We start from the raw sequence: 24,333 nt of genomic DNA, 5'->3' as shown, positions 1-24,333 counted from the left end.
TAATCATGTTTTAATTTTCGACTCATAAATATATAAGTATAAGGATTGGATGGAGATCTGAACATTTAATAACTGCAATTCTTAAAAGAAAATAATAAAAATAAAAATAATCCTATTTTTTGCTAATTATGATCATCGAGATAATACGTACAAGCAAGAAAAATTAACTATTGTTATAAATTTTAGTTATTTAATTATTTTGATAATAATTAGGGCTTTATTTTCATTATATTATAAATTATATACAAAAAAATATGTCTATATAATTTTTTTACAAGAACATGTTTATATAATTAGTCAATAGTTGTTCCATAAATAATTTATTCAAAAGTTTAATGAGAAACTTTTATAAATTATATACAAATAATGAATAAATAAATAATAAAGAATGAACCTATCTATTCAATTACAAGTGTTAAAAAAATAATCCGGAACATTGTTCGGGCCACACACTAGTTTGTATATTAAATGTGAAAGTTAACCATGTCAATTATTTTGGAAAGGAAATAGTATTCTCTATGAAATTACTCTTTTTTTTTTTTTTAATTGTAACTTGTAGCGGTTTGCTATCTAAAGCAGTGGTGGTTTCGCCCTGCAAAATTTTTTAAAACTTTAAGTAATTGTATATGATCCTACAGGAGCAATACTTTGGTAATTAAGTTTCATTATGACACAAGTATAAAAAAGTTTTAAATGACCTTAGTTTTGTAAATCGTCCAACAATTCATCATCCATTAATAAGATTATTAAGGTTCTTTGCCTGTCAAATGTACAAGCTAAGATATAGTTGTTTTTTTGTTGATTAGACATTCACGTCCAATTGAACAGAATTTATACACACTAGTAAAACTTTTAACAGGCGTTGTCAACGTGTAAATCTCCATACTATGAAGCAGCATAAACATATGCAACAACGAAAGATAGCTTTTATTGGATTCAATTGTTATGTTTCTTTTAACATTTTTAGATCTAAATTTCTTTGCACATATTGTATGACTTTTTTCAATGAACCGATCCCGATCCCATTCCCATATTCATAAAAGGAAAAAGAGAAGGCACCAGCTTCATAGATAGAAGACTAGTGCAGAATCAGAGAAATTTGTAAACTGTAAGCTTCAATTGAGCTTTTTTAGCACCAATCTAATCAACGATAAATTGCTGCTGTAACTTACACCCGCTTCGTATATTATCCAATGTCCATAACAAATTTACAACGAAACTATTCGCAAGAACTAGAAAAACAATACGGAGTATAAGGTAATATTCTTTGCTGTAAGAGATTATAAGTCTACCTGAATTGATAAACACGAAAGTCGGTCATCACGAGCAACCAAATCTTATTAGACATTTAGGGATGCTCAACCTTTCTTCGTTAGGACTTTTATACTGATTGAGATATGATTTACATCAACACTCCCACCCTACTTTTATCATCAATGAGAGAATAAGCAAGAGTGCTATTACAAATTTAAAGTGCCGAAATCAAGAGAAAAAAAAAAATACTGTTTTTTTTTTAATCTATCTAGTTCCTACGTCAAATTATGCACAATTCACTCAGATGCTAATTTCCAGAAACCTTGTCCGCATCGGTGCTTTAAATTACATACAAAATCATAATGATACAATTAGAATAGGCGGACAACTGTACTGGAAGACTATTCATTTTGATCATCTAGTATAGTAGTATGAGTAATGTATATTTGTCAAAAAAATCAATTCTCAATTGGCAAGGTAACAGAGATGTACAGCATTTGACCTGCATCAACAGAGACAGGCTTCAGAACCTACAAGATCGAAGGTCTTCATCTTCGGATTACAAAAATATTATTCAGAAAAAAAGGATAGAAAATAAGGTGTTAAGAATAAGTAGTTGGGTTATTAGAATCGGAGTACCAGATCATTGTTATCACAACACCCAAAAAAAAAAGGATATTTTTTCAAAAAAACCACCTTTTAACGGACGGTTTTTGTCAGAGACCACCTTATTTTTTTTGTCTATATTTTTTCAAAAAAACCACCTTTTAACTTACGGTTTTTGTCAGAGACCACCTTATTTTTTTCTGTCAAAGAAAAAGAAGACTTCATTTATAATTTTTTTTGCCAAAGACCACCTTTATAGCCAAATTGTGGGCTTTGATTCACATTTCCGGCAATGACTTCGTTTTAACTCTCACACTCTCTTTGCCCTGGTTGCACCACCACCGCTACTTCCCACCCCCCCCCCCCCCCTTCTTATTCTCCCTATAATGCCCTTCCCTCTTTCTCTATCTATGTTTCTCTTTTAAAAGTAGATACTGTGTTTTTGGAGGGTTTAGGGTTTGTCCTTGAGATAATTAGATAAGTTTGGGGTAAGTGGGTCGCTTTTGGTAGTGGGTGAGTCGTTTTGTGGTATAGGGTATTTTTTTCATTGGTGGAAGAGTGGTTATGTGGTGACTAGGGTCACTAGGTAGATTTTTAGTGGAAATGGAGTGGTTTTAAGGAGGTTGATGTGGGATTTGGTAGTGGGTTGGTGCATTTGATGGTAGATAAGTGGTTTCAAGGAGGTTTAGGGTTTTTGGTGGTGGATGGGTGGTTTTGGAGGTGATTGGTTGGATTTTGGGTGGTTAGGGTGGGTTTTGGTGGGGCGGCGTTGGTAGTCAAGTGGTGGTGTGTCGGAAATGGGTGATTTCAGTAGTCATGGCGCGGTGGTCAACACCTGAAATAAAAAGTCAATGCAAAAGGTGCTACTTTACAACCAAAAAAAAAATTAGTAACAACTTATTAGTAACAACTTTTTTTTTACCAAAAAAATTAAAGGTGGTTTCTAACATAAAACGCCATACCATTTTAGAAGGTGGATTCTGACAAATATTTCAAATAGGTCATACGCATGTGACACTAGAAAGACCAAACTCCAAGATGAGCAAATGAAAACTAGAAAAGCAGGAAAGACAGTGACTTTTCAGCTACTGGTTATATTCGCCAGTCAAGAGCCAAAGAATTCTCCCCCTCAATAGCTAAAGAAGCATTCAATTCTACAAAAACTCAAAGACCCATCTAGAGTGAATACCCTGTGGTGACCTCACACGACATGCAATAACACCCAGAAGAGGTATCCAACTCTGAAATTCAATAACACCCAGAAGAGGTATCCAACAGAGTTTATCCATGGTACTGACCAGTTTCACCTAGTGATGGAGACAGGGAATCCAAGATCTGTCTAATAGCTCACAGATTACAGATAACCAGCCAGCAACACGGCCAAGAACAAGAAAGAGCACAGTTCATTCAATAAAATGATTTTCCACTTTCATTCAAGGTAGATATGGACATGGTAACATATTCTGAAAGCATTTAGCATATCAACTTCTTCCATAAATTTTTTGTTTTTCAAATTAGCTGCCACTTTAGTCATTCTTCACAATAATTTTTATCAGATATCAATTTAATCAATTCATCAGTCCACATGTAGGTATGTACTTGTGTTAAAATATTTCATTTGTCCTAGTTTATAAATCTCAACTTCAGCTGAAATCATCCTTGGAATATATTTTAAACGCCAAAATGATATGATAATCAGAGAGGGTAGGATGCAAGACCCAGATGGGCGCACCTGGGATTATTGGATGGACAGATACCCTTTTCCAAATGTCTCGCCAGGAAAATAATCTTGCAAATACGAATGAGGAGAGCAAAGCGGCAAAACTCCCATCTGACAAATGATTTACGTAATGATGTGTGCATCTCCACGTACTGATTGAGGTGCAGGAGGTTTAAGAAGTGTCCTCAAGGATTCCATGATATTGGCAAAAGATGGACGCTTCCAAGGCTCACTACAGAAAACCAAAAAAATCAGATAAGTAAAACAATATAGTAAACCCTGACAGATGCATGGTAAAAACCAAAAACAGAGGACTTTTACGCACTTTGCCCAACACGCCTCAATAATAGCAGCTATTTGAGGATTTACATCACGTGGAATATCAAGTCTCTTGCCCTTAAAACCAACAGCTGCAACAACCTACAGAAGGGTAGAACACAAACTTATCACGAAAGAATGTGCATTAAGGAAATAAGATCCATACAAAAATATAAGCACAAATTTTACCCCCAAAAAAAAATAGGAATGTGCGTGTAGGGAATAGGAGCATAAAGACATGAAGATGCACTAACTAGTCATAAGAAAGTATATAGTGTGAACAAGAAGTTAGCCTTTGAACTGATGCTCCCTTTATGCCAAATACATGTCACTATCGTCTATTCAGACTATAGAGATTGTTAATTATTCAAAAATACTATTACTCAATCCTCAGTTCCCACTGACAACTAGCAAGGGATACTTCTGAAAACTTGAGCATTCCTGAATTATCTAGTTAAAAAAAACCCAATGTGCCGTTATTTGTGGAAACAGGGTAAGTACAATTGTACCTATTTACAAAGCATAGAGACGGTAATTAACTAATTATTAACAATGCTCCCCCTCACTCCCCTGAGTTTCTTTTCTCTCCCCTTTTTCTCTCTTTATCTGACCCATATATGCTATTTGGGACATCAGCACCCTGAATGTTCCAATTGTACCTATTTACAAAGCATAGAGACGGTAATTAACTAATTATTAACAATGCTCCCCCTCACTCCCCTGAGTTTCTTTTCTCTCCTCTTTTTCTCTCTTTATCTGACCCATATATGCTATTTGGGACATCAGCACCCTGAATGTTCCAAATCCCAAAGTTCAGTTCTTTGTCAAAACAGGGTAAGTACAATTTGTACCTATTTACAAAGCATAGGGAAGGTAATTATTAACAATGCTCTCACTCCCCTGAGTTTCTTTGTCTCCTCTTTTTTATCTCTTCATCTGACCCATATATGCTATTTGGGCCATCAGCACCACCACCCCCCCCTCAACAAACCCCATCTCTCTCCGATCTAAGGACCCCATACCGATAAGGAGCTTGGGTTTTAATCATTGAAAAATTCTTGAAACAAACAGCAACTTGGTTTGGAATCTAATAGAAAACCTACTACCTGAAAAAGAGAACCAAATGTCCCCTCAATTATCTCCAATAATATCTTCACACCAGCTTTATCATTAAAGGGAGCAACAACATAGCTTATTTAGCATTTCCAATACAACTTTGGAAACTCGAAAAAAATAAGATCAGTAAAAAAAAAGATACAAAATTCATATCAAGAAGAGAAACAAGAAAGAAGAGAGGGAGGGGGGGGGGGGGGGTGGAGGATCACCTGAGCAGGATTTAAGCTGCTCCACGGTTGTTGCAATGTTGCAAGTTCCCACAATATTATACCAAAGCTGTAGACATCTGATTTCTCATTTGACGGCTCGTCACGGAGAACTTCAGGTGCCATCCACTCAGGCTGTTTAATACAATTATTCAGTTTACAACAAATTCAACAGGCAAAGAAATTAACAGTGGTCCCATGCCATTCATCACAAGAGCTTACCGTTCCTGCAGCTGATTTTGATGACAAAAAAGTATTTGCTTTTAGACGCGAAAGGCCAAAATCACAGACCTAAACAAGTAAATGTAATCATAAGAGAAAAATTAGAATCGATGTGATTAGTGAAAGACAAAAGGCTAAAAACAGAACATATGAAGAATTATGAAAATAAGGACAGAAGACAAGACATGCAAAGTCAACCAGAACATAATGTAGCCCAAAAAATAGTTAGTGTGCTAAATAAATAGCAAAAAGCTACAAATAGATAACTAGGAGCAATTGACAGAACTAGAATACATGTAAAAGGGTAACAAGACATTTGTGTACGAATGACCCATAGTAAAAAAAAAATTAGGCCTTTTAATCACTAACCATCTCTAACAGAACACCTTGTCACAAGACTACCCCATAGTGCGGAATTTACATAGAACAGTCCTTAAATACACAATGATGTTCAGAGTTCAATCTAATTGTTTCAATTGCCAAGGAATTAGGTTATCACTAAAAGTTCGAAAACCCATTCCCCTACTCATTATTATCCCCTCACGCGATCATGCCCTTGTGCAAGACAAGATATATATTCACAATAATAATAAGCATTGAAAAAGGGGAAAATGCTAAATTAATTGATGCATAAAGATACAGGTTTTCAGTCTAGATCCAGCATTTTGCTAAAGCAATAAACGGTGTTTAATTGTACAAAAGTTAGCACTACAATACAACTCTTTCTCAGTCTGCACACAGGAGGATTAGATGCCCAAGGGAAGGGTTGGGGGTGTATAACAACTTTACCTTTATAGTGTATTTGCCAAATTAATTGTAAAAAAGTTAGCACTACAATACAACTCTATTCTTCAGTCTTCACACAGAAGGATAGGCCCCTAGGAAGGGGGTGGGGTTTATAGCAACTTTACCTTTACAGTGTATTTCTTATCCACCAAAAGATTAGGAGACTTTAGATCCCGATGAACAATAGGTGGATTACGCTTATGAAGATAATTCATTCCCTTTGCCTGCAAAGAAGAAAGTTCTTTAGTTGAAGAGCCAACAATTAGTGCCAACAAACATGTAACTAATCCTGAGAATCATGCATGATAGTTTTTTTTTTTCTTTTTTTACTCCTTTTTACTTTTTTTTTTTTTTTTCTTTTTTTGCATGGTAGGTTCTTTTTTAAAAATTAAAAAAAAAATGAGGGGAAGCACAGGAGACTAAGCATGCATACCACATCATAAGCCATACTCAAACGCCGCCTCTCATCCAACACTTCTCTGCCACCCGATTTATGTAAAAGCCTGTATAAACTTCCTCTGCAATTCAAGTACCATATATAACTAGTTCAATAAGAGAAACAAAAAAAGAGGGGGGGGGGGTGCGGAAATAGGAACAAAAGAAAAACAGAGGAAAGAATTTAAGAGGATGTGGTCTAAAAGTTTAAAGGACGCAGACCTGCATAAATATTCTGTCACTATGGCCAAATTAGGTGGCTCAGTAACTGCCCCCATGAAGAGAACTATATTTGGATGCCGTAATCGTTTCATTATTGCCACCTAATTAACAATATTTCAATTAAAATGGACCAGAAACACAAGAAATCACACATATTCAAGCAATTATGTAGACCAATAGCTACATCATGCTTAATTCTCACCTCCCTCAAGAATTCATTACATCGCTCTGGATGGAAATCTGACTCCATGAGAATTTTGACCGCAACCTCCTACACAGTGAACCATAAGGCCATTATTAGTTCTGCATCTGGATCATATAGATGATACATCAAATGTACACAGTTCAGCAACTTGGAGAGAGACAATAGAACTAGCTGAAGATTTAAAAAATGGATTCAACAAACACAGTCTTCCTGACAAGGAAAAAGGATAGGAGAAAAAACGATTATGATATAGGCTTGTGAACAGATGTTAGAGAATGTAAGCTCATTGACACCCTTCTCCCAGTAGGAGTGAGAATAACAAACAGTCAAACACCACCACCACCACCACCACACCCCCCCCCCCCCCCGCACACCCCCTGGGGCTCTTTTTTCTCCCCACAATTCCATCCCATGGTGGGTGGGGTGTGTCTTATAATATATGATTGGATAAGTAAAGATTTTATGTTATGTATGATTTTTACCCTCTCCAATTTCCTGCTTATCCCACACGCCTTTAAGAACTTTGGGTTAATTTGCAAATGTACTTGTGATTGAATGTTCCAGTACCATTTGAACATTTTTGCTTATCTGTAAAGGATCTACAAAAGTGGAGAGTAGTCATGAAGTACAATAGTTCAAGGACCTTCATCTTGTCACCAAGACCCAAGCTTCGGATCTCTCGCCATTAATACTCAACTTTAGCATCAACGCTTGGTTCATCCAGGATAGCACAATCTTTAACTTTCTTAGAAAGAAGACTAGCTTGGTAACTCCCATTTGTGTCCACAACATCCTCACAACATAGACGTTGCATTTAGACACTCATACATGTCTTATAACTCTAATATGCTCAGGTTCCAACTGATATCTGATATACATTTGTTCAGCATAACATCCATTTCGTTGATATTTACTATGTGTATATTCACCTTGATCCAATTGTCCTGTTCTTGTAAATATGTTCATAAGCTAAAGCACATCCAATAAGGTGGCTGGTAAAGTAGATTTGACGCAATAAAAGCACAATCTGACTGTTTTACATTAATGGCACTCTTCTTCAGATGCTAAGTTTATCAGAATCATGGCAAGATGTAAACACAGATATACCCATCTTAGAGACTTAGACACAACAAGTTTAACAATTGAATCCACTGGACAAAGTTAAAAGAAAAAAAATGGCAATGCCTTTTTTTTTATATATAAATAAAAATAAAGACAATTTATTTTACATAAAAATACACTTTAGAAGTAACACACACTATCTTCATATAAATTAAAGGCAAAACACCTGGTTTTCAGTGAAAGAAAAGTCACATTCTAAGTTTCTATTGCAAACAGACAAAAAAGTTAACAAAACGAAGTCTCTAGCCCTTATCCTCTTACGGCCATACCCTTCTTCCCTGATAATGGTATCAAAGAGATATTAGCTCTTAGTTAACAAAACGAAGTCTGTGAAAGATCATATAAGCTTCCTCTTTATAAAATTCCAAAAGCTATGATTTAGTTGTAGGGAGATTACATCAACTTTTGTCCAAGTCAAAAAGGTCACCTTAATATGCTATTTAGTCTGCTCATAAAGAGCAGTGAGAATTATACATGGCTTGAGCTTGGAATACCAATTGAATGTTATAAGAAAAGAATGCTACTTAAACTGCAGGAAAGATTTTGCAGATGATGTCACTCAATCCCTTAGTATATTCGTATATATACAATCTCCAACCATTGTTTTATTTCTCACCTTACGTCGTTTTTTTTTTTCTCTCTATATAACCTTTGAATTTTCATCTTGCTTCTTGCCTTTGTATTAGAACAAAGGAAATGTCTCTACAACAACATCTAACAAATACAGAATCAAAAATTAACTTCCACCAATTGTGAATGAATACAGGACCATTTGAGATCAAACAAAAACAACAGGAAGATATTTCAAATCTTCACCACGGAATGCCACAACATAACAAATATCAGGAAGTATAAAATGCTCACCGATCCGTTCCATTCAGCACGATGGACAGTCCCAAACGAACCTGGAGATACAAGTAGGTAGTTCAAAAACCGATATCACAAAGACCAGAGAACAAAATGCACTCATAATTAGAGACAAAAATGTGTTTAGGGTATTAACAAAACCAAGCTAATAATTTCTACAAGATACATAAAGGCTAAAGCATGAAAGTTAAATGATAGAGATACCTGCTCCAATCTTATCCCTTACGACAAGGTCACCCCATGAGATGACCAAATCATCCATGTCTAGAGCAGCTTCACTTCTACTTGAAACTAGCTGACCAGCCTCAAACCGAAAATCATTAGATGTATTTCTCGTTGAATCAGTGAATGGCTGGGTCACTCGTTGTCTGCTAGGAGGAACAAATCTTGATTGAAGGAACTCTCTGTTGGCATTAGGTACTTTTCCAATATTTTGTGGAGGACTACTAGAATCAGAAGACTGGGATTCTCTATCATGACCAACAAACTGAGAATGTACTTGGTCATTTGGTACAGGATTATTTGCATCAGGAAGCTTCCTAGCAAGTTGCTTAAGATACATCGGATCTCCTGCATCTTGTTCATTTACAACTGTACCTGCGAAGAAATTCAACATGTAAGATGCATGCAAATATTACTAACAAGATACAGGTTTTGGTTGATTTGAGGCATGAGAAGAAGACCAATATACTAGAATATGTTGCCAATAACAATCCTGCAACTACTATATCAGTTTTTCATGCAGCAAAGGACATTATAAACAGCTAAAAAAAAAGCAGGAAAGGGGGCATCCCTTCTCTTTTTTATTTTGAAGGGTGATAAAACAAGAACAACAATCGAAGACTTAACTCAATTGATGGGATTGGCTACATGAACAAATATTTATCTCTAACCATGATCCTCACCTTCCTTTCCCTTCTGTCCAATGTTATATGTTCATGCAAACCCAACTTATTTATGTCCTGCTTTCCTACTTCCATTCAAATCATCTTTGGTCTTCCTTGCCTCTTCCAACCTTGATCCACACCCTTTACTTCCCTTATTGGTGCAGCTTTTGATCTCCACCTTACATGTCTTAAACATTGATTCTCCCTTATTTAATCCTCAATATCCGCAACCCAACTTTCCTTCTCATATTTTCAGCCACATATCCATCTCAACATACCCATCTCTGCTGCTCCTATCTTTCTAATCGATGCTTCCTGAATGCCCAACATTCTGACCCATTTAACAACATTGGTCTGATAATTGTCCGATTAAATGTTCCCTATAACTTTAAATGTATGCTACAGTCACACGATAACCCAATTGTTGCTCTTCACTTGAGCCAACCGGACTTAATCCCATGGATTAAGCCTTAATCAATTTCTCCAGCAAAATCTATCCAAGGTATATAAACACTTGCTCATGGGCACCTTCTAACCATCGTTATTATACCCCAACTTGACTTCCTCATAGAGCTAAAATTAAATTAAACTATTCTCTTCTGAACTTGAATGTTATCACTTCTAAACCACCACCCTCAATATCGTTATTATAATTCCTTCCATTTTACAATGGAAATGTGAAGCCTATCGCCTAGGCCATTGACCAGAATCCCAGCTGAACTTCTCAAGTTCACTGTGCTAGTATTATTATCTATCATCAGGACCCCTCACATATATCAAGAGAAATAGGATCAATTTTATTTAATAACACGCTTAGAGTGAAATTGGTATAGCTACACATATGAGATTGACAGATAGGGAAAAAAAATCTAGATTGCATCCTTATATCAAAACTTATTACTTTTTCCCAATAAGAAAGCAAAAAAATGTAATATCTCACTAGAAACTTTAGAAAACTCTTGATTGTATAAGGCTGTGACAACAATAATAAAGATAAATAACACCAATAGCATTAATGGATCAGTCACCACCAACCAGTTAGGATATCGGCACGCGCTAGTAGTAGGATCAGGGGATACACAATGTTCTTCATTAAGAAAATTACACCATCATTTAGTACAAAGTTGATGCAAGTTTCTTTATGATTCAAAGAGCACATATAACAATTTACAATCAAAGTATAATGTATCTTCAAGTTAAAATCAAGAAAAACTTAATAAATCAGGTTCTTTAGTCATATGGTTTTAAACTTTTAAGACAGTAAAGACAATAAACAATAACTCAATAAGTTCATTGAGTATCACAAGAGACAAAGAAAGATCACCTGTTGAAGGCCTGTCAAATACAAGATTCAGAGATTGACAATCTGAAAAATACTGTTTGGCCAGTGACCTGAAATCTATGGCAGGTTCAACTGTTCTAAATCGTGGAAAACGCAATGGTGAAGAAATCGATATGGAAGATGGACCATTAAGCAAGGAATCAGGCTCACATAAGCAACCAGGCTTCCCAACCAAATCAACCAAATACTCCCTGAAACAAATAAAAGAATAGCATTATCATGCAGATACAAGGTGCATCAGGAGCTCGGGATTTCCAGTATTGACATAAGCTAGCCAACAAGACTCCCATCTTTCCATCAAGACCACAGCTCTAATTTTTTATTTTTTTTTAAAAAAAAAGGGCAAAATTATTTGCATATGCAGTACAATCTACTAGTCCTATGCAGCTTTTTTTTTTAAAAAGAAAAAGGGGTAAGAATAAAATGGCAGTTTCCAACAGGGGTGGAGCCACAAGTGTGCCTGGTGGGGCACATCCCCTTCCATTCCCAAAAAAAATTTAGCTTTACTCTAAAAAATAAATAGATAAAATCTGTGGGCACAACTCTAAAAATAAATAGATAATATCCATGTGCACAGCAACTCTAAAAAACAGCTACACAGTCTGACATTCATCACGGCTGACAGCATACCCTAGTAACACTAGCCCCCAAAAATGAAAAGAACCTAACCTCTGCAATAGGGCCTAGGCTTTGAAATAGACAAAAACATGACCATTTAAGCTGTGTTACCAGATCAAAATAATAAGCTTCACCAATAGTTTGGATCGAAGCATGATAAAGAAATTTTAAAATACTTTCCATTAACATCCTTGTCCTGACAATACAATGCATCAACAACATCCCAATACTGCTCCCACCCTAGATAGATTTAATAGGATAAGATTTACAAAACCTCCCTACTCCAGTGACTAATAGCAAAAAAGGGTTATGTTCAACTTTCCCTTGATCCAAACACAACCACCACCGACTTCTTCATAGTAAATATTAGCAACTAAGATTATAATAAGCCATATAATTTAGTCCAAAATGTCCACAATCTTACAAAATGTGAATTTGTGACTAGCAGAAATATATTTGGTAAGCATTATGATAAACTTAAAAATTAATATGAGCATACCTGTCAGGTCCAAACCGTACAAGGCAAGAGGTAGCATCATTTCTGTTGCAATATTTACAGCCCTTGGCAATTCGGCATGGCAAATCAATTGAATCAGCAAGGACCTGAAAGTAAGGATGATAAAACATGTTCACATGCCCTTCAGAAGCATAATATTTATAAAGTAAAAATTTCATTTAACAGAGAATTATAATTTTATAAACTTTAATATACAGACTTTTACATCACACAAGAGAGGTCAACAATGTACAGCAAATAGCATGTTACATTAATCATACACAGGACATGATAGCATTACAGATTAAAGATTTCACATCATATATTATATAGAAGTCACCTATAGTGCAGAAAGTTACAGTGATCAACTGACCATACACAGAGCATAATGGCAGTATAATTTAAAGACTTCCACATCATAGATATGTAGAGGTCAGCAATTGTGCAGAGTGTAGCATGTTACAGTGGACCATACATAGGGCTTAATGGCAGTATTGGTTAAAGGAGGTCCACATCATACACTAAATACAGGTCAGCAATAGTGCAACAACTCAGCAAGTAGCAAATTACAGTAACCAAAAGAACCAGAACTCAACTCCATACGTCATAAAATGTCGATAAAGAAAATATGTACTCAGACAAAGAATTCCAGGAGTCTTAACAATTAACCCAGATAAACAACACAAAACTTTCAGACAAGAATGTACGGCTCACAGGGGTGAAGCAGTTAAGAAGCTTGTGTGATTTACTCAAAAAGCCCAGCCTCGGCATTGAGAGATAAACTCACATGAAGATACACTTAAACTTAAGTTGGCAGGTATACTGACTCATGACTGCAGGCTATTCCCTGTACCCACTGAGCCTAGAGCCCACAGCACAAAAGTCACCACATGATCAAGACAAAAATGATGGAAAAGGTAGTAACATGCTCACAGCTGTCCCGGTGCCAACTTTCTATAATCTACATCAAACAGTACAAGTAACAATGTTAATTTGACAGCAATTGACATACTTTAAATAGCAAAGCACGATGTTTGCATAGGCCAATAGATAAGCTACCAACAGGAAGCACAACAGACCCCAGACAATCCTTGAGACCATTACTGAACTCCTCCCAGATGGGAACCAATTCCTCCTCTCTGGTTGAAGCTGCTCCCCTAATGTAAGATCAAAAATTTGTCAGAACGAGTGGGCTTCCATAAATTTGAACATAGTACACAAAGGGACACAATAACAACTCACCCCATGCGGCTGCACACCAACTTTGCCATCTGATCAACAACTTCATCAGAGGTCATGCAATTACAGGATATATCAAGAGCCCGGTTAAGCAAATCCTTCAATGTGGAATCACTGCGCCGATCAATCAAAACTACCTCAAGTGAAGATTCATTTACAGAAGTTACCGACTTCAGTGATTCAATAGAAGGAATGCGACCATTCTCTTGTAAATCAGCACACACTGTCCAAACATAAGGATCCATCCCATGTATGAGATAAAATCCATCAGGAATTTGATCAGAGTACGAGAGGCAGCCATTTACCTGATAACAAATCACATCTGGTGAGTATTTGGATAAATTTATAAATCCTTATTGCAATAATTAGTGGCAATGGTTTTAACAAAAGTACAAAATTTTCAATTTGATGAGTAAAAAAGAATCTCTGATTATGCAATAACAGATAATTCAAAAGCTATGACCCACACAATCCACAAAGTGGTGTTTTCTTCTTACAAATAATTAAGTAGAAAATGAAATTATAAGGCGCACAATAGACATAAAGGCTCAACAATTGATAAACATACAAAAATATGTCCATATATATTTAAAGTGACAATCTTAACAAATACCAATTGACAGCTACAAATGCAAACTACAATGCTTAACAGGCTACAATGGCCTTTTTATTTTCAGAAGGTGCAGTAGCACCACCTTAAGTCAACCTATGGGTCACCAAGTACCACATAATATTCCAGTGGTTTTACTCATGAAAAACAATTGATATTACAGTAGAGATTTGCATGTAACCAATGATGGCATGTCTCATTAATTACTAACACTCCCAAATAACAAACTCAAATCAACAACTATTTTGAAATCAATCAAAGAAGCTGGCTGCCTAGTACACACCTTAATCTGCTTCAACCACAACAGAATTAAATGTCATTATCTAGCACCTTCATTTTCACCCATAGTACACAAAACCAACACATGACTTGAATAGGCAGCTGCTGCTCTTCAGCCAAATGAAAGCCTAAAAGACTAGAAAGCACAAGGACTATCTGTCATGTCCTTTCTTATTGGGTAACAAGAATAGGGACTTAAAAGATCTATAATGTGGGGTTAAACCATGAGAGATTCGTCCAAAATCCAAAGAAAGGCTTCCTCAACTCCTCAAGAAATGAAGGAAAGCCTATTTTATCTATGAGATACATTCAGTAAACATATCCAAGGGCAAAATGGGAAAAACACAAATTTATATTCTATATATTGTACTAACTCCATTTCTATATTATCTTAACACTTTCCATTTTGGTCTATTTCTAAAAGTTCTCAAACACTTCCACTTTATTCCATGTTTGCCAAACCCTTTTTACTACATTATTTCTCTTACCCCCACCATTTTTCACTATTTACTCACTCTTTCTCACTCTATGCATTTTCTCGAGTCTCCCATTATTTTACATGCTCTCTCTTACTTTAACCATCTTTTTCTTAATGTGATAAATATTGTATACAGTAATATGCATATTGTATATGATATAATAAGCATTGTTTAAGTCAATAAGCACATTGTACAATACTGATACATGCATTGAGATCCATGTCAATCTAATGGCAATGATATTTTTCCTTTTCATATGTTGATCAAAAAGTTTGCCTATAGAGATATTTATCTCTGATATGTAGCTTACATTTATTCATTTGGTGTGAAAAGCTAAAATCAAATGCTTGTATCTTTTTATTCATTACCTATGACACAAAATGGTACAAATTGAAACCTTTATATTAATAAGACATTTACAAGCCTTATTAAAACCTAAAATGAACGCTTAATGGCCAAAGGAGATACCAGAAAAGAGATAAACCATATTGACAACCAAAAATCATTAAAGTCCTAGACTCCTAGTCCATTTAGTTTGGATAATATGAGAAAAAGCAGAATATTATGTTTCAATAGAGAATAAGCCGCCCATATAAGACTCAAGAGCTAATTTCTTAAGGAATGCTTTCACCGAATGTAAATTATCCATGTTTATCAACAGCATAAAGGAAGCTATGACGATATTATTGAGTACTAAAGTTTTAGTAGGCCGCCAAACAACCTCTGAGAACGGTTGAAAAGGGAGACTAGAAGAAATAATGCGAAGTGGACTAAGTAGGAGGAAAGGGATAATAAAATGTTAAGGGAAGTTTGATTATCATGGAAATCATGCACTTATTTAGATTCAGCCGAATAAGGCAAGTGATGCACTTATTTAAATCACGAGAGGTACTATGATTGTTTTTCTCTTCACCTTTAAGATAATTTTTTCTTGATTGTGCTTTTTCCTTGGTTTTAAAGGGTGTAGGGCGCAAAAGTCCTTCAAGCTAAGATGCAAGGCCAGAGGCAAAGGCGTACACCATTGAGGCACACTTTATTCATTTAAAAAATATATATTAATTTCTTTTAAATAAGTCAAAAAAAAGAATTCTAAGAAAAGGTGAAAGGGTTATGTGATCAATAGCTAGGGTTTGTAATAAACAAACCTAAGAAGGGGCAATATGGATAGTCTAGTATTATTAGGTTAATAATCTGCTGGGAAGTAGATGAACCAAGACAGACATTGCTACAGTAATAGCAATTAGAGGAAGGCAGAGGATAGTTTATATTGAACTGATCAGAGTAACCACTCAATAAACCCTTTCTATCGAGAGGAAAGGAGCTCTCCACTAAGCAAAAGCTTAACAGTATAATTCGCATAATTATTACATCAGAGGTGCCTCACTTAAATACAATTAGTGTCCATCACATCAGGCTAACCGAATTTGATTCCCTTCTAGCTTCTCATAACAAACGCCTCTAACAGAACGTGACACATCGGCATTAATTTAACCTGCTGAATTTTCTACTCTTGCCTTGCTTCCTTCTTGCATAGGTAAATACCACTGGAGGCCTTGGTGTATTCCTTGCATAATCAGTAGTTTATTATAAATAGAGAGGAGAGGAAGGAAAGGGTAAGCAGAATTTGGAATGAATAATTTAGGAGAATTGTAACCCTAAGTCACTATTAGGAGAATACGCAATCTAAAGTTGTTACTTCCTTCATCCTTAATTTTTTACCCCAAAGAGGTGAAGTTACTTTTTATAATTTTTGGTTGAAAATAGTTGATAGAGAGAAAAGTGGTGGTTAATGTAGTGGTTGTGAGAATAAAAGGGAGGAAGTGTTAATGTAGTGTTGTTATGCATTTGCAAATGCATAACAAATATAAAAATATTAAAAAGTACATGGAAGAGAGAGAAAGGAGGAGAGAGAAAGGTAAGTGGGACTACTTTCAAATATACTACTCAAAGTTAATATAATAATCATTAGTTATTTAGTGATACTATATATGCACTTAGTACCACTGAATGCATAGATAGTACCACTGAATGCATACATAGTACTACTAAATGCATACATAGTACCACTGAAATATTCAATGGTACTATTTCATCACCCAATGATATTATTGATCATTCAATAGTACTACTCTAAAATCAAAATATACATTACGTGCAATTACACTCTTACCCCTCATTATGCATTAGTTCTTGCATAACAGGACTCCCTTTAAACAAGCTCAATAAAAGGTGTGGTCCCTACAACCAAAATTAGTATGGAGCAATCTCAAAGGAATGGACTAAAAGGAATATAGGGCAAATATTAAGGAATTGAAGGAGAAGTTTGTAAAAAGCTCTAACCTTTTTAATCAAAGAATCAATATTTCTCTTTAAATTTCTGTTATTTTGCGAAAGTTGGCAATAGTTTCAATCTATTACAAATGGTATCAGACTGATCAGAGCAATTGTGCTATACTGCACGCCTAAAACAGCCACCTTCCGATCATTAAAAAAAATGAAAGATTTCGAGGAGTCAATTAAAAGGGTTGTGGTGATAGCGATCACCCAAGTAATGAGGAGGATTGGGGTGAAGCTTAGCATTCTTGTAATAGACTAGATTAGCCAGCTTTCTCACTTGTGCCTTGCCCTTAGGCACACCTAAGAAGCACTTTTAAAACTAAATTGTTTTCTATCTTACTTAAAACCTCTGCTGAATACATTTGTTGTTTGGAGGAAATTTACCAAATTACGCTTCCTTATTCCAATTTGTACCTTAATGATATAGTTATCATGTTTTATTTAGTGCAAAATGTGCTCTAGAAAATGATTTTATAAAATTTAGGCACTTTAGGGGAGCCAATGGCGTTTTGCCCTTGCACTTGGATCCTTTGTGCCACAATTGCGTGCCTTAAACTAAGGCATTTGGGAGTTTAAAAGGGCAATCACTTGACTATCTTCCCTTGTTTTTGAGCTTATCAACTTGTTCCCCAATTTCACCTTCAAATACGGAGTGTCTAATTCATAACATAAAATGAACATAAACAACTTTATCTTATGTGCCTAAAAAATCAGGTAAAAAAAAAAAGACCTATTTTCTACTAATTCTACTATTATAATGGTATTCATTGTTTTTGTGGCTCATACTCGAGTACTCACGTCTAACACAAATATGTGTCCAATTGTCTAGATATTTTGTGAAAATTTACCATGACTTTCAACTAAAATAAAGTGTCTATCAGTCTAAGTGTCCTACCCACATCCAAGGATCCGACATGAGGTACTTCGAGGTGAAATGAAGAGTGCGAGTAACATAGTTCATTATTATAAGATCACTGAAGGGAAGGATTATAGGAGATAATGGAATAAAGAGTCTCCGTGTATGTGAAACCCTAACCCTTGACTCACATTGCACTCAATATCCAAAACTACATGAGTCCGGCAAGGAAGCCACAAAGAATATAAATTGGAAAATATTTTCTAGAAAGTAACTTTGTAACAGAGACATCGAGGAAGATAATGGCTTTCATAGACCAATTGAGCCAATCAGCATATTGGAACTTCCACTTATTGGAGGCATCAAACCTAAGAAAATTGCAAATGCTTATGGGGTCTACCAGAAGAAGCGTGATAACCGATAATGGAGCTTAACTAAACAATTAGGTTGAAGTTCTGCAGTTGTCTATCCATGTCGACTTATCAATTCTCTGTCAAACTCAAACCAGTAAAAAAATACAAGACCTAAGAGGAACACAATCACCCAATGCCGCATTTTATGAACTCGAGAACACGGAGCGTAAAGCAATCGGTTTGTTACCTAAGTTACCAATTCTCACCCAACCAACATAAATCACAACAATGGCTGCAAATTAGCCGCATTTCTAGTTACAAGCTTACAACAATGCAATCAAAATTCAAAAATACAACCAAATGGAGGAAAATAAATTGCAGAAAGTAAAAGAATTACCCAAAATCGATGAGATATGGACTCGGCGGATTCGGAGAAAGACAACCGAGACGAAGATTCATCCAGCATCGGATCCAAGAAATTAGGATCATCAGCACAAGCAGCTTCCGAAGAAAGTCTCAAAGCCAACGCCAATTGCAGCTGATAACTCTCCTCCGTCTGCTGCGCCCAACTCTTCGACGACGAAGACTCTCCGCCACCACCGCCGCCGCCGCCAACACCGTCAATCGCCGCCCTCTTTCTCGAACCTCTCTCCTCCTGCAAGTAGCTAAAACCATCGAGATCGCTCGCCGGTAGCGAGATCGATGGCACGTAATGATCCGACAATGAACTCTCCCCAAAACTACTCCCACTGCTCTGTCTCTGCAACCCGATCGACGCCGGAAACACGTTTCTCTCTCCTCCGACGCCGGAAAACTTTGACGCCGCCGTCGCTGGCGGTGGCGGCGTTGAATGATCGTCTACTTGACTTAGAAGTGTGTAATTTGATCTTCTACCAGGCATTTCCATGGAAAATTCAATCAACAAGCTTCAAATAATTTCAATTAATCAATCAATTTCAGCTGAATTAAACCCCTAGAAAATTGAGCAAAGAAATCCTAGAAAACCGCCATTTTTGTCAAAATCTCATTGATTTTTCCCCTGATTTTTTGTCTTTCTCTCTCTAAGTTACTTACTTTCTCTTTCTAAATAACAGTGTTATCATAAGCATAGCTGCCTTCTTTTTCTTTCCTATTGTCGGGAAAGAGGAGAGAGAAGATTCGGTGGCGTAATCGTAAATTCGTAGTAATTCCGAAAATGAAAAAAAAAAAGAAATGTTTTTTTTTAATTTAATTATTCTTAAAATAAAATTATTATTTTAAGTTTTACCTTTGGTGATGGTGGGGACCATATTTTATCGGTTGTGCGCCGCAAATCAGTCTCCATTCTCTGCATTTGAAAGTTGAAACCAAATTTTAGATTTTTTTATTTTTATAAAATTTAAAAAAAAAAAAAAAAATTATGATGAGAAGAGCTTTCCTATTTAAAAGGACCTTGGCCAAATACAAATTCTCTCTCCCCCTTTCCTTGCATGTTAGGGATGATTTTTAATTTATTGCAAATTTTTTTCTTATTTTTTCAACCATTTTTTTTCCTTTTCAGGTATGCTTTTGAACTAGTACTACTAATTTATTTACTAGTGGGGGCAATTTCTTTGATATTATCTTAAAGTGACTTTGTCTATTAGTACGATTATATAGTGGTTTCATTTTCGATGGATTTAGGACTACAATCAATCAGATTGTTCTTATTGGAAACAATATATAACTTTTTCAGTTAAATTTTTCTTGGACAAGAAATTTCTCGAAAGTGTGTTGTTGTATAAGGTAAAAACACTCAGCCAAGTAAACCAATCAGAGGCCATCAAGTGGTCCAACCAACAACTGACACATTGATTAAATCTTAGCCACCAAAGGCCAATAAGAGTTGACATGTGTCATTTGAAAGATACATGAATAATTAAAGGCTCAAAAGCACACAAAAGTTATATAACCTTGTGAAACAATACACCCTGAAAGACATGTCACGCACAAATAGAGCAGCTCAATTAGGGTGTACCTTTTTAGGTCGTAAAACTCTCGTAGCATGCTCTCAGAAACAATACATATATATACCCCCAATTACTTATTGATGGAACATGTTACTTTCATTGCCAAAGAGCTTTCACTTCTCTCTATTTTTTTTTCTCTCCAATATTTACTTCTCCCGTCAATAAATTGAACGCCAAAGGCAAATATTATGATACCAAATTTATTTATTTTTTTTTACTTTGTAGGTGCTTCTCACGTGTATTGCTGCATTTCAAGATCGTAGTCACCCAAGAGATAAAAAAAAATTTTAAAAAACCTAGAAAAGTTGAGACTACATTGTACTTCTTTTTTTGAGAAAAGATTATTTGTAAAAAATATGACATTTTGGCCGGTCTTCCATGTATAGGACATTTTGGTCGGTCTTCCATGTATAGGATACCAAAAAAAATAATAATAAACTAATATCACCTTTAACATGTTAAGTGTGACACGTGTCACTATTCGATTGGTTAGGCTTTATTATTTTAATGTTTTACTATTTCAACTAACCCATTAACCTTTAATTAATTCTGTTTAACTCATTGTAAATCCATGGAATGCAAATAATCTCGATTTGCATATTGAGAAATTGCTTGATATAAGGTTTTGTGGTTATTTTTATCCTTAAGAGTCGATTCAAGGTCAAATGGCAAAGAATTAATTGAAAAACTTCGAGTTGTGTGCCTGATTTGCAAGAGGGAAAATTGATCGGTTAAGGTTTCAAAGGGTAATTTATTCTGTAAGGATCAAATTTTAAGGTTAATTTTGAAAAAAAAACAAAAAAAAAAAAAAATTATCAGTAGTTTGTATGTGTGCCTCGATTTGTGTGATATGGATTGGTATCGGTTAAATAATAGGATTAATAGATTATTTAAAACTAAATTCAATTTTCTAATAAATTCAATTCTAAAAAATATAGACATAAAGTCAGTCAATCAAATAGTTAGATATATGTGCCCAATTTTTCCCGACGAACAGGTTACAATGGTTACAACCTATTTAGAACGCATACACCCACAGGAGTGGTGTTATTTTCAAATAATAAAAAAGTCGTCTAATTTATGGGAGACCAACCCAATATCGTATAATTATATATGATGATTTTATTGTTTCATTATCACGATCACCTTCTATTGTTATATGATAAGATTAGTATTTGAAAATTACACCTTATAAGATAATTATGGAAAACATGTTACGTTACAATCCCTTTAATATTAATGTTTAATACAATAATCACAATAGTTAGTCATTTTATTAAGCATTAGCATCAACAAACATAGCAATAATTAGTTTGAAGTTAATTAACAATTATATGCAATTCTATATAAATTGCAAATTACTGCATGTCATAAAAAAACCTAGTTAAGGCGGTGAAATTGGGTCATACTCATGGCCCAATTTCGTACCTTCATACCTAAATCATAGATTATTCAAGACCTATATATAGAGTGAATGATCTCTATACTTATTATAGAGGCGTAGCCTTAATGAATTAAGTGAAGGAGTAATGTCCTTCGATAAAGTGCATTATTCCAATATATGGTTCAGATTAATGATAGTGTTAATTATTCAGTGAAATTAAGTGATCGAAATGCCTACCCAGATGTCACTTTAATGTCTTTTTGGAATTCATAATATAAAATTCTCCCCAACATAGATAATATATATAATTTAGAAAAAAAATGGTTTTTATAATCCTAACTTTGACCAGTTCGATTTAAATACTTCCAACTTTAGATTATTATTGAATAATCCCAACTTTAGAGGGTATTCACTTTTATTGGATCCAAGTGGCCGGCAACATGTAAATATAAGTATTTATTGGTTTATTAGACACGAGTTAGCATGCATTTGGTCAAACTATAAAAAAAATTAAAACAAAAAGGAAAACATTTTTTTTAAGAAAAAAGAACCAGGCCCAGGCACGACCTCCAGCAGCCCACCCCACCCATGAAATGGCGGCCCCCCATTCCCCACCTCCGGAAACAGGGGCGAAGCTAGGATTTTTCAGTTATGGGGGCCGGACTTGTTAGACAATATATTGATGGAAATATATAAAAATTAAAATGTATTAATATTTCAGTGTTACAAAAAAAATTAGTTAAATCGTATTCTACAAATTTTCATAGTAGCAAAATCATCCATCAAAGACATAACACTACAGCTTTATGAATTCCCAATGACTCGTAGTAGTATACACTTCCTCGCTTTTATTTTACTTTGCCTCGTTTTGAATTTTTTTTTATCAAAAAGTTCTAAGAAAATTTGTCAAATAGGATGAGTAAATTAAATTACATGATATCCAATATTGCTTCAATAATTTAAAAGAAACTATGCACAAAATTATTAGTTAAGAAGTTATGCTTTTTACGTAAGAGTTGCTAAAAATGACTACACTTCACTTGGTTAAATTAGGTAAAAGATAATTAAACTTGTAAGATTTTAAAAAAATGTATGGGATAGGGTTTGATCCCCGGTCCCTTCTAAAAATGCATTAAGACCCAACCAACATGACAAGCTATATTTGTTATTACATTCTTATCTTTAATAATATACTTCCTCTGTTCTTTTTTACTTGACCTGTTTCTTTTATCACGCTTGTCAATCCAAAACTTTAACGATCAATAACTTCAATTCTCCATAAGTAAAGATTATAAGAGTTATATATTATGATAGTACTTATTGAGACGAATTCAAAAATATCATACATGAATATATTTTTCCTTACAAATTATTCACAAAAGACGGTCAAAGGAGAGATGGTGAATAGTGTAAAAGTCAAAGCGGGTCAAGTAATAAAGAACGGAGGAAGTATATAATAATTTAAGGGGGGCCATAAGATTAAAACCAAGGGCTGCAAATTAGGGCCGGGGAGGCCGGGCCTCCACCAACCTCCCCACCCCGCGTGTCCCTTCGCCCTTGTTCGGAAATGCCCCCATTCCCATCTCATCTGTTTCCCTCACCCCTGAACATTGCCTCTCTCCCCTTCCCAAGCCTAAAATCCTACCCCCTCCCTTTCCCTGGCCACGAAACCCCAAAGAAGGTGGTGCCAGGGCTTGGGAAAGGGAGGGAATAGAGTTTCGAGACTACGGATGTAACACTTCAGGTCACACACGAGCCCACTAGTATATATTGTCATCTTTGAGCCCTAGCCCGCAAGGATTTGATTTGGTACAGGACAAAATGCATACCCAAAAGGTCTCTACTAGGTTGACGTATGAACCCCCATATATGTTAGGTTTTACGATGCGTGAGCACCGTGTGGAACCAAAATCCACCCGAACTGCATGTATAATTAATGTAACTAAACAAATATACAATTAATAAAGCAATAAACACATGAGAGAGAGAGAGAGAGATGAGGGCAAAGACCGCCTTATCCTTGACGTGTGCTTCACATGAACACGAGCACAATCTCTCAAAAAGCTCTAGACACGCACATGCGAATCCTCGTACTTCGCACAACCACACGTCCGAACAACGCTCCTATCTCGCAACTTAGATGAGACTAAACTAAAAAGGGAGTTCACGAAATTAAAGGTTTTCTCACGCTTTTGGGAGATGCCTTTTTAAGTTCTACTCAAAGTGTAAATTTCCCAACTCCCAAAGTTGGTATTTATAGGCAAAGCATTCCCAAAAACCTCAATCATCTTTCCCTGTGGGTGAATTGATAAAGTGAGAAAATAAGCAATTGATTTATTTCAAATTAAATTAAATAATCAGACAATAAGTGTCAATATAAGGCAGA

The 24,333-nt window shown here is 35.4% G+C and overlaps 1 protein-coding gene across 1 annotated transcript; it reads right to left on the bottom strand.

The window, feature by feature from the left end:
* Positions 1-1,355: 1,355 nt before the first annotated feature.
* On the bottom strand, positions 1,356-19,725 carry LOC110709408 (serine/threonine-protein kinase CTR1-like). Its single transcript, XM_021887626.1, has 16 exons — positions 18,973-19,725; positions 13,665-13,966; positions 13,435-13,579; positions 12,426-12,529; positions 11,291-11,499; positions 9,284-9,676; positions 9,077-9,117; positions 7,088-7,156; positions 6,886-6,986; positions 6,662-6,746; positions 6,354-6,452; positions 5,443-5,511; positions 5,224-5,355; positions 3,906-4,000; positions 3,593-3,812; positions 1,356-1,756 (listed from the first exon to the last, which is right to left on the bottom strand). The coding sequence occupies exons 1-15, from the start codon at positions 19,480-19,482 to the stop codon at positions 3,704-3,706; spliced, it is 2,463 nt and encodes an 820-aa protein (XP_021743318.1). The 5' UTR covers positions 19,483-19,725; the 3' UTR covers positions 1,356-1,756; positions 3,593-3,703.
* Between the last annotated feature and the right edge of the window lie 4,608 nt (positions 19,726-24,333).

This window comes from Chenopodium quinoa, unplaced genomic scaffold, assembly GCF_001683475.1.
Source record: "Chenopodium quinoa cultivar QQ74 unplaced genomic scaffold, ASM168347v1, whole genome shotgun sequence".
Classification (NCBI taxonomy): domain Eukaryota; kingdom Viridiplantae; phylum Streptophyta; class Magnoliopsida; order Caryophyllales; family Amaranthaceae; genus Chenopodium; species Chenopodium quinoa.
Note: the sequence above shows the minus strand (reverse complement) of the source record. Positions and strands in the feature narration are given on the sequence as shown.

Excerpts from the sequence above, each read along its gene's own strand:
- LOC110709408 (XM_021887626.1), bottom strand. The coding sequence starts at position 19,482 with ATGGAAATGCCTGGTAGAAGATCAAATTACACACTTCTAAGTCAAGTA. Across the intron at positions 13,580-13,664 it reads TTGGTGTGCAGCCGCATGGG|GGGAGCAGCTTCAACCAGAG; the intron begins GTGAGTTGTTAT and ends ATCTTACATTAG. Across the intron at positions 5,356-5,442 it reads CAAAATCAGCTGCAGGAACG|CCTGAGTGGATGGCACCTGA; the intron begins GTAAGCTCTTGT and ends TGTATTAAACAG.